Below are 16,425 nucleotides of genomic sequence, written 5' to 3'. Positions count from 1 at the left end.
TTTTTAAATAAAGAAAAACTTCACAGACATGGGTGAAGATAATTTTATTATCTATTTTCAATTATGTATTTTTTCCAATAAACCTTTTAGTGGATTATACAATAAACCTTTTAGTGGATTATACAAATATTTAAAAACAGTTCATATACTCATTTCATATAGGTACACTCATATACAATTTTCTAATAAAACTGTGCAAAATAACTAAATGAACGACAGAAGCCGGTTCGCGTCGTTGGGTGCCGAATAGTTTTTTCTCGTTTTTTTTTTTTTGTTGTTAAAGGCGAATGTCATTGGTCAAGACGTGTGGCGGCGGCGCTGTGGCCACACCGAGCAGGGGGAGGGGCGGGGTGGTTCTCTTACAGCCGAGTCGTTCGTGAGAAATTTGCATGAAGCGATTTGACCTATTTTGACTGAATTTGTCTATTGAGATGGGTCTTTGTTTTTATAATATAACATTATATTACATTTTTGTAGCTGTTCATTGAGGTTTGAATAAATCCATTTAAATGATAAACATTTGATATCATGTTTTTTTTTTTACATTGGTAATTCATTTTACACAGAACACATTGTTTGGTAATAAATTAATTTAATAGCAAAAACAATCTGAGGAGCCACTTGGGAGCCAAAAGACGGCTGTTTTTAGTGAGCCGATCCAAAAGCGAGAAAAAATTTCCATCGCTACTTCCAATCTGCTTGCGAAAAAGGAAAAGTTTTACATCGTTGGTGTTAAAATACTAAAATAATGCCAGTGAAGCAATTCAAAAACAGAAAAAAAAATACAGTAGAGTCTCCACATTTTCACATTGGCAACGTTCTCATGCATGTGTTATGACTACGTTGAAGAATATTTTTTATTGTATGAATATATTATTATTTACTGCAGTGCTTCTCACAGTTTAAATAGATAACCAGCATCTTGTCTAACTAAAACAGGGTCATTAAAAATGTCATCCAACTAAAATAAAAATACAATTCTTGAGGAGTACAAATGGTTTGAAAACATTTTACAACTCAGTAAAACGTAATGCAAACCTACACAACAACAATAATTACAACAATAGCACCGTTTTATATGGCAGCTGACGTCTAAGAATTCACTGATGCTCAGTAAAGCAGCTCTCACCAAGTTCTATACCGCAGCAACAGTTTTAGCAAGTTTTTCATTACGAAAGTGTTGCTCGGAGGGAAGATTTATCAGCCAACTGCACTCGCAAGCTGTCTATTCCTTTCCCCGTTTTCAAGCGGGCTCATTTTATTGTTCAACAGGAGCGTTAATACTTCCAATAAAGAAATCTTCTGTCTAAAAATGTGATTTGGCTGACCAAATGTACATATATTATTATTATGTACTAGAATATAGTAATTTTAATAAAGTATTAGTACATGTATTCTATAACAAGTTTATATTAAATGTTACAAATTATTATTTTAGAAGCTTTTACAGCTGAAGTTATTAAAACAACCCTAAATACATTTTTTGTTAAAATTTTCATTAAATTAAAAACAACATTATAAAACATTATGAAAATACTAATATGTTATTATTATTTATATTTACATGTATTTTTTCCAAAAAACAATATCATTATTTTTTAGTTTTGCAGATAAAAGTAATATACATATATTCAAATTGCAAACTTTTGGCATCTATTCTTGTTTTTTTGGGGGGGAAATACAGTACGTTACTGTTTGTCTTACAAGAGTATTTGTGTTGCCCTCTTGTGGCAAACACTGTTATTGCAGGTTTAGAGTGTACTGTATTTCCACGGTACTGTAAAATACACTTTTAATATCTTATTATATTTATGCTCATGCTCTTAAAAACTGTAAATAATTGTTAAAAGACTGTGTTTAAAACACTGTTAGGATGGTAGGAAGAATTTTTAAAAATCCCAAAGCGAGATGAACGCTCGTCTGGTTTCCTCCCATCTTCTCTCCTCCCTGAGCGCGTCGGGCGCCATCCATCATAAACCTTTGTTGTAGGTCACCACCTTGCAATCTGTTGCCATGGCGATCTCAGGCTCCAGGCGAGACACCTCAATCTGTGAAGAAGAGGAGCGGAGAAAGGCTTGAAGGTGAAACTTGAGCGCTACATCTCCTCTAATTAGACGCAGGGGGGAAAAAAACGAGGCATCTGGACAGACTTTCACCCCCCCCCCCCCCCCCCCCCCCCCCCCCCCCAACCGGGCCTTGAATCGTGCACATTTGGAGCATGAATGCAGCGATGGTGTACCTGTGACATCTGTGGGAAGAGGCTGATGGCCACAGGCAGAGAGAGGCCGAACGTAAGCAGACACACCAGGCTGTGGACGGGCAGCATCAGCCTGCGCTGCTTCTGCAGAAAGCGCAGCCTGCAAACACATTCTTACATTTAGAAACAGAAGCACAGGAGAAACATGAGGCGGCGTACGCATCCCTCATGGACTCACCAGCCTGCAGTTATTTTGGGATATGTGTGTGTGTGTGTGTGTGTGTGTGTGTGTGAGGGGGGGGGTCGTGCAGAGTCGTTCAATTCATCTGCCTGCGTGAAGCCACCTCAGGGTGCAATTATTCAACCTTTTCTATTATTAATGAACAGAGCTAGAACTATTTCAAAGATTCATGAATAGCCAAGGAAATGTTCAATGGCATTAAATGTATTCTAAAGATATGAATTATATTATACATACTAATACATTGTTATCAGCTTTTGTGATATTAAAACATTTAATTATTCCAAAATTAATCTGTGAGAAGAAATGCACATAAACGCTCCACATGTGTTTTAAAGAGGAGATGAACTACTCCCAAATTAGACTAGTAATTTACAGTAGTCAGAAGTGATCTTTAAAAAAATGTACATTTTGACTTCATGTATACATTTTAATTAGCATATACATTTTTGAAATTCTGAATTAATGAATAACCTAATTGCAATAAAAAAAAAAATTTACTTATTCTTATAAGATTATTAATAGTAGTAATATTATTACAACAAATAATTTATAAACAGATCGTTATTCATAAAAATAACAATAAAAATCATATAAAACATTTTAAATTCATTCAGAACTTCTAAAATATACAAACAATATGATATAATATACAATGATATAATTATTACGTAAACAATATTATCAGTTAGAATAATTATTAACAATAATGTGTACCAATAATATAATACACATGTAATTATATATACAGTATTAATAGAAATATCAATATTAATATTATCATTCTTTTATCAGCATAGGAGGCCTTTTTTGCAATAATTTTTGATAATATTAAAAACTATTTTGTTCTTTGTCTTATAATGTATTACTTTAATTATTAATTATGTACTTTTTTACATTTCTACCATTTAGTTTCTTGAATTAAAATGTGTACTCTGCTTATTAGAACACACTAAGTTAGTGTTTGATGACAAATCAATGAACGGACCTGTCAGTGTCTCCTTCAGCTAATTATGCTAAGGAAGTTAGCATTTCCTTCTTGAGATGTGTCCTATGCTGCCCCCTGCTGATTAGGAGGCTGACGTATAAAATGAAACTTATTTAAATGTTATTTGATCTACTTATACAAAAATATACTTGAGATACTATTTTAGCTTGAAGCTGTTTTGTGGTGTTAAAGAAACAAGAACTGCTAGCACAGCTGTCATACTGTCTGTGTTGCTGTTCCAGATTTTCAAGTTGGAACTTTTTTTGGTTTGCCTGAGGCTGCTGCTGCTGCTCCCACTAAACATGCTAACACGCCTTGTTGGGTCCTAGCATGTCAGGATGGACAAGTTCCCCCCACCAAGGACGTTATGCCTTTCACGGCCATATGTTGGCGTGTTAACACGACAACCGAGAAAGCACTCTACCCATTTGCACAAAACGGGTGGCAGCCTGTAAGCGCAGAAGTCCAGATAGAACCAATCAAAGTTGGTCTATCAGGCATGAAATATTTAACATTGCAAAAGCAGCTACGCATGCATCTTCATTTCAACTTTATTTAAAGATCAAATATTCTGAAATAAGTGGCAATCTACCTGTACTCAACTACTGCAGTATGTACATGTTTTATTTGTACTTGTACTCACTTTGTTTTATCATTACTTTTTTCAATATCCGACATTGTTTGTAATTTATTTATTTAGGACTTTTAAAAATGTGTACTTTTATTTACAGTTTTCTTTTTCATTCATAATAATTACGTTCAAAATATTGTATTATGTCTTTGTCTAATATTGTATTGTGTCTTTTTTCAAAATGTACTAATTGTACTTTTTATTTTTTATACACTTTTTAATTGAAAACATTTTTAAATTCAATATTAGCAGTTTTTTTAGTATGCCTTTTTAAATTAATCATTTAATAAGAATAAAAAAACAAAAATAAATTTAATATTAGCATTTGATTTTATTCCACTGTAATTTATATTATGTATTTATAAATATATAAATTATATAAATAATTTTGTTTTTAATATTTTTTAACATCCTACTAAAGTGAGCCATTACAGTTCCTTTCCTGCGTGATAGATGGCGCTGTGTGTGCTGCTGTCAGTGTGTACCAACCCTTCTAGGTAGGACATGACGATGGGGGGCAGCACAAAGATGGGCATTGGGAGGACCACACGTGTGAAGGCCGTCTCTGCAATGGCCTGGGGATGACAACATTGTGCACACGCTTGGCTTCAAACACGCACATCATTTCCTCCATCAGGAGATCAGATGGTAGCCGAGTGACGCGAGCGGGAAATAACACGTTTGCCCCCGACCACCGCTGAAATTGTGGAGTAAAGACAACGTAACTCACGTGTCTGGCGGCAATTTTGGAGGAGCCCACCACGTCGCCATTGGTGTCGAGCACGTCGATGCCTTCGGACAGCTCGTTGTGTCTCATCAGGGCCACGTTGCAAATGTTTGCACTCGCTGAGACAAGAACGTCGGAAGACAACGCCTTCAGTGCAGAAACGCTTTTGTACAAGAGCCTGACTGCTGCTAAGTGGGGTCCCTGTCGGGACGTACCAACTGCTGGAAAAGGGACAAATCGCTGGATGACCATTCTGGTGGCAGGACTCAGCTTGTTGGCTTTCTCAATCAAAACTTTCAGTCCCACCTAGCAAACACACACACATCAACCATTAGCCCCAGTCTTTTTCCTTGTACTTGAAGTAGTCTTTAATGGCTGTGAAAGTTACTGTACTATCACGTACACTTGTCATGTATACTTGTCATGCATGTATACTACCATACTACTATACATGACAAATACAAGAGCACTCACTGCAATAGACACAGCACTGGTCACAGCTCCAAAATAACCTTGAAGGAACCTGGAGGTTGGCGTTGGCTGGAAACACACAAAAATATCAGAATTTTATCTCTTGAGACAATTCAGCTGAAATTGATACTTGGATACATTTTCAGTGAAGTATAACGTGGTGTTTTTACCTTGGTAGCGTTGCGGTTGGCGTAGTTGACACAAGCATTGTGACTCTGATTCAGCCACTGGAGCAAACAAAAGGCCATTAGTCAAAACCAATAGATGTCTTGCTCTTCCTGGAACCAAGACCTGGCAACTTCAACACGATTGTTTGAGATGTGCAACGACCAACTTCACATCTGACTTCTAATTACCTTTAAAATCAATAGGTTTCTTGTACCGCAGCCACCTGCTGATAGCTCCCAGTCACGTTCTTGTTTTTGAGGTTAGCAAGCTGCCCATTAAAACTGAGTTGGACTACCTGCAGTCATCCGGTGTACGTTGCTCGTCATTATTCCAAAAAATCAACAGGCATCTTGTATTTGACTTCAGCTTACTTGGCAATCTGGTGCAAGTTGTCATTAAAAATCAATAGGCCTCTTGTTAATGCCTTCAGCTAACCCAGCCATCTGGTGTCATCACACATTAAAAATCCGCAACAGCCTTATCATTGACTTCAGCTCCCTCAGCAATCTAGCGTCGTCTGCATTTAAAATCAATAGGATTCTTTCCCCCCCCCCTTTAATTGGATATCGTAAAAATCAATAGCATTCTGATTTATCCCTGCCACTTCATGTCCGCTGACATAAAAAAATGAACAAGGACCTTGTTTTGGGTTCCAGCTACAGTACCTCAGCCACCGTTCAACATCGGCCGTATGATGTCAGCTGCTGTTACAAATGGGGTTCCTGTTTTTCAATTTTTCAATTACATCTGATGTCGCCTTGTATTGAGCTACTTTGGCCACCTCTTGCCAGCTGCCATGAAAAATCAATAGGGTTCCTGTTTTCCACTTTGGTTCCCTCATCATTTTGGTGTTTTTTTGGTTAAAAAAAAATAAAATATGTGCTTGTTTTTTATTTCAGTTATCTCAGACACTTGGTGTCAGCTGCAGTTCAAAATCAATGTTGGTGTGTGTTTTAAAATCCATTACAGTGTTCCCTCGCGACATCGCGGTTCACCTTTCGCACATTCGCACATTTTTTTAAATGAACGCGCATTGTGTTCTGCTGGTGCAGTGGGACCTGGGTTCCTCCTGGTCCACGTCAATGCCCAACCTCATGTGGCTAGTGTATGCAGGTAGTTCCTGGAGGATGAAGGAATTGATACCATTGACTGGCCCCCACGTTCACCTGACCTAAACCCAACAGAACACCTCTGGGACATTATGTTTAGGTCTATCCAGCGCCCCCAGGTTGCTCCTCAGACTGTCCAGGAGCTCATTGATGCCCTGGTCCAGATCTGGGAGGAGATCCCCCAGGACACCATCCGTAGTCTCATTAGGAGCATGCCCCCACGTTGTCAGGCATGCGTACAAGCACGTGGGGGCCACACAAACTACTGAGAATCATTTTGAGTTGCTACAATGACATTTTAGCAAAATGGACCAGTCTGCTGCATCATTTTTTCACTTTCATTTTTGGGGTGTCTTTGATTTCCCCCCTCTGTAGGGTGATCATTTTCATTTCTATCAAATGATGTGGCATCATTTTGTTACTAATACATCACCCACTTATTATCAGGAAAGATATTCAAGATCATTTTTCCCCCAGTTTAGATCTGATGTGTTTTCGAAGTGTTCCTCTAATTTTTTTGAGCAGTATATATACAGTCAAACCTGTCTTAGCGGCCACCATTATAGAACGGCCACCTGCCTATAGCAGCCACTGAAAAATCCCCCCCAGCAAATTTACATGTTATAGACCCTGTGTATAGCAGTCACCTGTCCAACGCGGCCAGCGGCCACCCATTTTGTATCCCTTGGTCAATATCTGACCGCATATAGCGGCCAAAATACCGACTCAAGCAGAAGCTTCATGCACAAAAAAGTTTCGTTTTTTAATCAATGAAGCCGTCGTGTAGACTTTAATTACTGAGTCCTAGCTCAGTCACAATCATTCACAAGATCCACACAAACTGTCCGTTGTTCCACATAAAAAAGGCGTCTTCTTTTGAGCTTGCAATTTCCTGGTCAAACATGTAACTTTAAGAGCATTTGCACCAAAACATTACCGCAAATTAGGCTGGGAACAGGACGTGCTCCCAGCGACGCTACAATAAAAAAAAACATACGCTAGCGTGCACGCGGCAGCGGGAGCAAAACTGAGTTCGGTTGTACTAATTGAAGTATTTTAGAATGTACTCACGTTATTTTTCATCAATCCTCATCCACAAATCCATCAAAGTCCTCATCTTCTGTATTCGACACAATAAAATCCGTCTTCTTTTCCATTCGCTACTAGTCCGTTAACTTGTCAGTGTTATTCAGCTCCAAAGCAAAGAAGGAAACTTCTCCTGTTGCTTCTGCCAACTTTATTTCTTGAACGCGGCCACCAGACAGCAGCTCAGAACACACACACATCTCTCAGCATCGTCTCTCCTTCCTGCTTGCCCACAAGGCAAAGGTTAAACAAGCCCCACTACATAGCTGTCCAGCCAATGCCTGTAAGAAATGACACCGTTTATTTCCTGGTGTGCACTGGTCAATACTGTAATGCCGCTTGTTGTGGGGAAGGAGAGACTCACGTCGCCGATGCACTTTAATGGCTTTATTAACAGCGGAGAACACTGCAGGACTTTACATCCACGCCAACATAAACACACTTCCCAACTCTCTCGAAACTCACAGCTAGCACTGAGCCTAGCTCTCCTGCTCGGGACGCCCACCGTCACTTCCCGTCACTTCCTGATGAACTAAAGCTGTAATGACACTCTGCCGTACAAAAAGTAAAATATTAAAAACAAGCGTAAGACATTACTAGCACAGCTTTGTTCTGTGGGTCGTGGATATATTCTATCAATTATTATTAAGCCTCTAGCTTCCTTTTAGTAAGTAAAAACCTTGGCTATGATTGCACTACATTGTCATGTAGACCTACAAAGTACACTTGGAAGAACAAGAGGTGAATAAATGTATTGCAACTGATGTGAAACTGATCAGGGGTAGGATTAAATAAGCTTTGCTTCTTCCTACTCCTTTTTGGACATGCAAAATTGTGAATTGTACTATGTGATGTGCTACTGTTTGACTCATGCATGTTCAGGATTAAAACCATGAACCATGAACCATGATAATAACAAGCCTAGTAGTGCTGTACAACTTTTATCCGCAGTCCGCAGTATCCTCTACTGGTCAACATTATTATTATTATTTTTTTCCCTTTTTTTTCCTCTACTGGTCAACATTCAAACTGGACGCCAACCTGTATAGAGGCCACTTTTGCAGACTCCCTCTAGTGGCCGCTATAGACAAATTTGACTGTAAAAATTATATATATAAAGAGAGAGAGAGAGAGAGAGAGAGAGAGAGAGAGAGAATATATATGCAAGATCACAAGGACTTGTTTGACACCAGCAACAGTCCAACAAATAATCCCACACGTTATGACAGTGAATGCTTAGTGTGGTGTGAGGAGACAATAGAAAGAAAAGAGGCGTTGTCGTTGACATGCAAACGATGATTGATGATTACCTGCCATATAATGGTGGACACCACTGTCTGATTGGGCAGGAGGAGGCCAATGACCTACAGTGGAGGACAGTCAGGGGACAGCAGCTTATTTTAGGACAAAATAAGCCTACTTTCTAAAAAAAACCAAAAATGAGCATGGGAATGACATCAGCCTGAAGCCTTTGACTCAAAATGTGATTGCAGCAACACGGAACTTACAATGGGCGTTCCGAAAGGTACGTAACCTGCGCAGGCCGGAAAATAAAAACACTGAGCGAAGAGAACGACAACAACAATAATAAACATGGCCGACTCGACATAGCAAAGATCTTCATCTCCTTAGCTCGTACCTGACATTCGGAACGGCATGAAGATCTTGTCGCCTGTGTCGGGATGAATGATGGCCTGAGATGACATCATGACAGTATGACATCATCCTGGTGTGCTCGTGTCACTCGTGTTCACAGAGGACTCACCTGCTTGACCTTTTGGGCCTCCCACAGCTTCTCACACACCAACGCAAGGCAGCGCATGGACAGACGACGTTAAAGGTTAGTATGTTCCTATACAGTAGATATTGAAATAACGTTGTCTTAACTCACCTGAAGATCAGAGACTCCTGTTGGAAGCGTTCCATGTTTAAAGTCGTCCAGGAGTTTGATGCTCTCTTTAAGACGCGTCTATGTTAAAAATAACATGCTTTGTTGGCGCGGCAATCCGGTTTACAAGTTTCATCTTTGCATTCATACGTAAAACACGTTAAAAACACACACACACTTCACATAAAGCGTCCACACCCGACTTACTACTTATTATTGTTATTGTTTGGGTGTTTTAGCACGTGCTAATTTGCAACATCGTCCACAGGAGGCTTTTGAAATGATTAAAAATAATAAAAGTAATAAGAATAAAAAGAAAATACAGTGTACAATAACAAGACAACAATAAACCAGAGGCAGATTTTCAAGTTACATAATAGGCTAAAAAGAGAAGTTAACATGGTCAAGCAATCAACCAGTTACAACTTTTCATGTCAACACTGTTGTTTAGATTTTAGCCATTGCTTGAGTCCTCTGCTACCCAAAAATGTCATTCAATACTTCCCTACGAGAGAGGAGAAATATGATCTCAGGGAAAAACTAAACTTAAAACGCACGAGAACAATGCTAAAAACACACAGCATTTCAGTATGTGGAATCAAACCATGGAACGGATTGAGTAAAACACTCAAACAAAGCACCGAGATGGGTGATTTCAAGAAACAGTACACGCAGTTGATGTTTGCAAAATACAAGGAAGAGTCATTAATTTGTTATGTTTATGTGTATTCATTATTTGTAGTTATTATGATTGTGGAAAAAAACCTTGACAATGATATGACCATATTGCTACATTACCTTAGCACTTTTCTATGTATTAAAAAGATCACATATGAAATACAGGAAGTGAATAAATGTAGCAACAGATGGGAGATGGACGAGGGGTAGGATTAAATAAGCTCCGCTTCTTCCTACTCCTTTTGGACATGTGGAACTGTGAACTGTATTACGTGATGTATTCCATTGTAACTTGTATGCATGTTCAAATAAAATGAAACCATTACCATTTGTTAGAACCATTACTGTTGGTCTCAATTTTAAATGAGTGGGTAGAGAGGTCCAAAGTTTTGCCCGCTTTACAGAGAAAGCAGACTGACAACAGCTCATGTGCTGTCTCTGTGGGAGCTCTGATGCCCAATGGCCAACTGAGAACAATGGTGACACACGATTATTTAGACATTTCAAAAACATAATTGTATTAAAAGTGGTGCCACCTCATTGGTTCCCGGTCCATAAGTTTGATTACTTGCTTGTACTGTATATTGAGATTATAGGTTTTAATGTGGTTGAAGAAGCGTGTGACCATCATGTAATGCAGTATGATAGATAAGACAGGATCTGTCATGTCCTGTGGTATTGCTTTGCTGCCGCCTATCTGCCTTGTGTTGCAGTACGCTGCTGGCTGGCAGGGGCGGGGCCACCGGCACACCTGTGGTCAATTACCGCTGGCTTCTTAAGCACGGCTGAAGCATTTCCTTGTTGCGAGATCGTGAGTCGGACTCCACCCGCTCTCCTCTCTGCCTGGTCTTGTGGTGTAGTGTGCTCTGTGTTCTGGCTCGGTATTCCAGCAGTGCCTTGTGTTTTTTTTGCCTTGTGCATCCGTTGTCTTGTCTGGCTTTTTCCAGCAGCGCTTTGTATTAAGGTTAGTTTTTTCCTGCTAGCCTTTTTCCTGGCAGTGATTTTGCATCCAGTTCTTTTGTGCTACTGGTTTTGTTTCTTCTTTACCTGTGGACTATACTTCAGAGCTGCAGGTGCCATTTTGAATAGATTTAGTTTACTCATTAAAATACTATGACAATATCAAAGGCCTTTTTTAGATCCAGCCCAAACAATATTTCCTTTATCCAGAGAAAAGTATATATGAATTTGCATTTTTATATTGTCTTATTCCATATTCCATATGGTTTATTTTATTTCAAACTATTTCATAATTACTATTGTGATGATTAAGCATTTAATGTAATATTACGCATGGTGGCTGAATGGTTAGCATGTTGGCCACACAGTCAGCAGATCAGGAAGACCTGAGTTTGCATGTTCTCCCCGTGCGTGCGTGGGTTTTCTCCGGGTACTCCGGGTTCCTCCCACTTTCCAAAAACATGCATGTTAGGTTAATTGGCGACTCTAGATTGTCCAATGTGAGTGTGAATGGTTGTCTATATGTGCCCTGCGACTGGCTGGCGACCAGTCCAGGGTGTACCCCGACTCTCGCCCAAAGTCAGCTGAGATAGGCTCCAGCATACCCCCGCATATCCTAATAAAGATATGCTGCATAGAAAATGGATGGATGTATTACTTTAAAATAAACTGTTGCAAAAAGGAGGTTTTTAGGTTCCATGACGGCAACTTATTGTCTTGTAAGTGATCACTAACATTCCAAACATACTGTAATTGTATGGAAGAAGAAGTAGTTTTACCTCCGACACGAACAATGTGCTTGGGTCAATGATGTCCACAAAGTGTCTCAGACGGCCAAGAAACGAACCCTGGAAAAGACACAATTTTATTATACAGTGGTTAACTTACTTTTACAGTTGTTACAGTTAAGGACGTTACAATGTGAAAACATTGCCTGTAGATTTCATGAAGGTTGCATGATGGTGAGGGTTTGATTTTCTATGGGGAAAACTTTTTGGAGGCTCTGCTGTCCACAAACGGTTAAAACCAGAAAAGCGGACTGAAGAAACATAGTTTGCATGCAGAGAAGCATCCTTTCTGTGTTGCCTTCACTGTCCCCATCAGCTGTTGCCAACAGCGAAGTATGTGCCAACAGCACCAATAATAACTCTAGGAGCCTCTTTGGCAAAGCAGATGGGCCAAACCAAGGCGGCTTCAATCACATTTCCCCAACAGATATTTATCCATCAGGACGTAGCAAACCGCATTGCACACCATTTATATGACGACTGTCAACGACCTTCACTAAAAACCTGCACGATGCCTTCACTGCTCCCCTTCTGCCTGTGTTGCAGGAGACAGGCTCCATGTGAGGAGCAGCCTTTAATTATGCATGAGTTCCAGCTCTCTGGGGGAGAACACAACAAGGCTATAGCACAGACGCAGCGCACACACAGTTATTGCTGATTCAAGAACTGGCCTGATTTTTTTTTCTTTTTTTTTTTTTGCAGCTACAGTAGATGTGAGAAAGTAAAAATACGGCTGGATCTACCATTTTGATAAGCAAACCGGACACTGATACACACTGTATTCACATGCAAATTTGTGCCTAGTTATTTTATATTTATTGCCATTTATTTGGTTCGGATAGTAACTACGTATATGGATGTCAAACGTGGACATGAAGTACTATTTAACAATGTTTATGATTGTGGTAGCAGCATGTGTTGTAGTTGAACTAGACTGCTTCTAATATTTGGTAACTTATTGTATACATGGGATGGTCAAAACATGAGAGCAGTGGATGAGCATAAATAACTGGACGTTTGGTGGATGACCACAATGTACACCGCCAGGCATTACTCACATGAATAATAAAAGAATGGTATAGATAATGCATATTGTAACTATTTAAAATAATTATGTAATTAATCAATTTAATTATATTATTTTAGGAATTATCTAGTTTATACAAAAAAGGGTTATATTATGCATTAATTTTAATTATGGTATGTAATTCATTATTTTAATTATAATGATTATTTTATGACTTCTGTTTTACCTGTAGTATTGAATTTTTTTTTGCTCGTTTGCAATATAGGGTACATTTACAACCATTTTTCTCAATTAGATTATACTGACATTTACAGACATTTACAAAGTACAAATTTGTACTTTGTGAAAAATTATTTTAATTCAAGATAATTTTTTTAAATAAATTAAGCAGATTACCGGCTTCTTGCTTACTGGAAGTTTTTGCAGCTGACGGAAACGCACATATCTGAACTTTGAGACATTTAAAAAAAAATAAAAATAAAGTTTTTTTAAAGAGATTGGCTATTTCTCTCTGAATGTTCTGAACTCCTGTTTCAGTGTGGACTTTAGCAGAATCAAGGTGACTGAGGTTGTTGCCGTAGCGTGGATGTAGCACATTATGTTGTCTTTTAGACAGCAAACTAGTTGGGACTTAAACAACAGCACCTCTACTGGCTGCAGTCAAATAGTGCTTTTAGACATTAATAATTAACGTATTGACTGGAATATAATTTTTTTTTTCCTGAGAGAAAATGTTGAAAAAGAGCTGTTGTCTCATTCGCTGTCTAGTGTTTTCAGCTGCTCGTATTTTAGCAACCCACTTGTTTCAGCTCTACGTATTCATATTACTTTCCTTTCCCCTCTGGAAAAATGTGCGATGGGGGTCCAAGGATGGCAAAGTTTAAAACAAAGGAGCAAAAGATGGATTAAAAATAAATAGTTATAACTGAAGTAACACAAACTGCAAATGAAAGTGAATCACGCGTCTTGTGTCCAAGAAGATGACGCTACATGCTATTAGCTGTGAAGCCGTCCGTCTACGGATCATGTAACTTTCTACAGCTCTTTCGTGTTGTCGTCATGTTTTAATGTGTGTTTAAATGACATCTGCTTTGGTTCTTGTGGTTGTGCTCAGAGGCATAAAAAACAATCACCATTGTGGAATATTGATCACACTATACAATACAAACTCTGCTATGTGATGACTTTTTTTTTATTACTGGATTACTATTGAATCTAAATTGTTGTGTATGGACATTCCAGTCTTACTTTACTAAATAAAGTATTACTAAAGGTGTTGTGAATGTTCTCACATATTCTTTATGCAATCTACCAACGTCTTATTGTTGCATACTTATTACTAACAAAACACACACCTGATGATTTTCACTCAATTTGAATACGTTTCTATACACCCGGGACGCGTCCAGGTGTCATGTCTCATTAAAAGTGTCTTCTTTGAGAAGATGCTGACATTTATTAAAACAGTTGGGTTTTATTGTATCCATATATTTAAAGGAGACCTATTATGCTCATTTTTGGGCCTCTGTGTTGAGGTCTGGACTCCTATAGAGCAGCTACACACGATAACCCACACAAAGCCTTCAAGATCTTCCAGAATCTGCAACTCTTCCTGCAGTGTTTCCTTGGGTTTCCTGCCTCCCGCCCAGATGGGCTGTGTAATTTACTCCACCCCCGGCCCTCCTCCAAGTGTGCCTCCCGCCGAGCCCACTCTGCTGTGATTGGTCACACTCCTTCCGCTTGCTGTATGCACACTCTGTAATGCTACAGACAACTGCCTTTGTCCGATTACACAAATTAAACAGTGAGGACACTGATAAATTGCTACTTACAGCTTACTCTTCTGACTCTTCAACACAACCAAGTAACGTTGGAAAGGCGTTGGACTTCAGCAACAGTTTGGTGGATAGTCCAGCTTCGTATTGGCACATGTTCACAAAACAGTCCCGTGTGCAGTGCCGTTGACAGAGAAGCTTATTTTTCTCTTGCTGGCCGGAAATCAGCAGAGACGTCCAAAACTGCTTCGAGGTCTCACTTCCAAATGCACAAACTTCATTATCTGACACATTGGCATCGTTTAACACCAGAACACAACATTGTAACAACATTTATTGGTCAGAAAAGAGGAAAATAGGTCCCTTTTTAAAATATGACTTATTCCAGCTTTTATAGCTTTCATTTGTCTCCTTGTTGGTGTAAACATTGCCCCCTCCCTCTGGCTTTGTCTTCTTCGCTTGTGAATTGAATGTTGTTAGGAGCGATGCAAACACTCCAGAGATTGGCGTTTAGGTACCGAAAAATGGTACCTTTTGAGTTTACGTAAGTCGTTGCTCGGTATTACCGGCCTGTGCCCATCCCTAATGTTGACATTTTTCACAAAAAAAAAAGATAATTTTCTATTCAGGTCAACACGGTAGCATGCCCTTCCATGTTTTGCACACACACAACACATCAAAAATAGATTTTTGTTGTCAAACTTGCACTTGCATCCTGTTTTAATTGTGCTGCTTTCATTTCCTCATGCAACACAATAAAAGTGAGGTGTCTTATTTTGGACTTTGCTCCCTGCAGAAGGTAAATAAGTAATTCCCAGGTGGCTGCAGCTGAATAAGAAAAATCAAAAAATGTTTAAATGTGAAGGTCACATGCGTTTCCCATGCAAACCATTTTTCAGGTGTGAGGGTGGAAAATGGAGTAATGGGCTTCACATGGAGGGGAGCAGCCCATCAATCTCTAACCCAGGTTGTGCTTGGGGTGGGGGGCTTCCACAAGGTTATTGCTTTGTGTCTGATTTACACTCTTGTCAATTTTATGAGCAAGAGCACACACTCAAGGTGCTTCTCGTGTATGTGCAAGCAGGACTGCCCAGTTAAACCTGCAGTGACTGCTCGCTAATTTGTTACGGACACTAGTACGTAAACTCGTAAAATTACATGCATTTCACTTAAGTTGATGGAATTTTGCCAACAAGCAAACAAAAGACGCAACTTTGGCTGCAAAGTGGAAGCATCCCGAGGAGGAGGAGGCTGTTTTCCCATCAGAGAACCTCTCCTCTTCCTCACCGAATGCGAAAACCCAATCAAGATAAGAAATCAAGATAAAGACCACTTACCTGATCGTAGCGAGACCCCCCGAGCTGAAAAGCGGGGCAAGCCGCATCCTCCGCCATGACAGCAGACTGTCTATCTATTATTAATGAACCCAGCGGACGTGTCCTCAAGTACACACAACTCTCCCTCGCCGTTCAAAGTAAGTGAAAGGAGGGCTGCTGCCTGCTGCCGCGAAGCCTGCTGGGAGATGGTGTCCTCTCGCCCTCGCCAGCGCTAGCATAGCAACAGCGCTTGACTACACATCCCGAATGATCGATGATGAGCACCGGTTACATAACTGCTCCTTATCGATCTCGCAGCTCTGATAACAGCCTGGAGATATATACAAAGAATGTTTGGGTTATACAAAAATAAAA

At 39.5% G+C, this 16,425-nt stretch overlaps 1 protein-coding gene across 9 annotated transcripts; it reads right to left on the bottom strand.

The window, feature by feature from the left end:
• Positions 1-72: 72 nt before the first annotated feature.
• On the bottom strand, positions 73-16,222 carry sfxn5b (sideroflexin 5b). Of its 9 annotated transcripts, XM_054792195.1 has the most exons (14): positions 16,072-16,222; positions 11,924-11,992; positions 9,510-9,587; positions 9,384-9,410; positions 9,258-9,312; positions 9,127-9,152; positions 8,929-8,982; positions 5,426-5,482; positions 5,259-5,324; positions 5,000-5,090; positions 4,788-4,903; positions 4,547-4,632; positions 2,240-2,357; positions 80-2,048 (listed from the first exon to the last, which is right to left on the bottom strand). In XM_054792195.1, the coding sequence occupies exons 1-14, from the start codon at positions 16,126-16,128 to the stop codon at positions 1,971-1,973; spliced, it is 978 nt and encodes a 325-aa protein (XP_054648170.1). In that variant the 5' UTR covers positions 16,129-16,222; the 3' UTR covers positions 80-1,970. The 9 variants fall into 9 exon arrangements, with proteins under 9 accessions (XP_054648176.1, XP_054648170.1, XP_054648168.1 ...); XM_054792193.1 differs by having other exon boundaries at positions 1,906-2,048; positions 4,788-5,090; XM_054792194.1 differs by lacking the exon at positions 9,127-9,152 and having other exon boundaries at positions 1,906-2,048; positions 4,788-5,090; positions 9,258-9,290.
• Positions 16,223-16,425: the final 203 nt, after the last annotated feature.

This window comes from Dunckerocampus dactyliophorus, chromosome 11 (genome assembly GCF_027744805.1).
Source record: "Dunckerocampus dactyliophorus isolate RoL2022-P2 chromosome 11, RoL_Ddac_1.1, whole genome shotgun sequence".
NCBI classification, from domain to species: domain Eukaryota; kingdom Metazoa; phylum Chordata; class Actinopteri; order Syngnathiformes; family Syngnathidae; genus Dunckerocampus; species Dunckerocampus dactyliophorus.
Note: the sequence above shows the minus strand (reverse complement) of the source record. Positions and strands in the feature narration are given on the sequence as shown.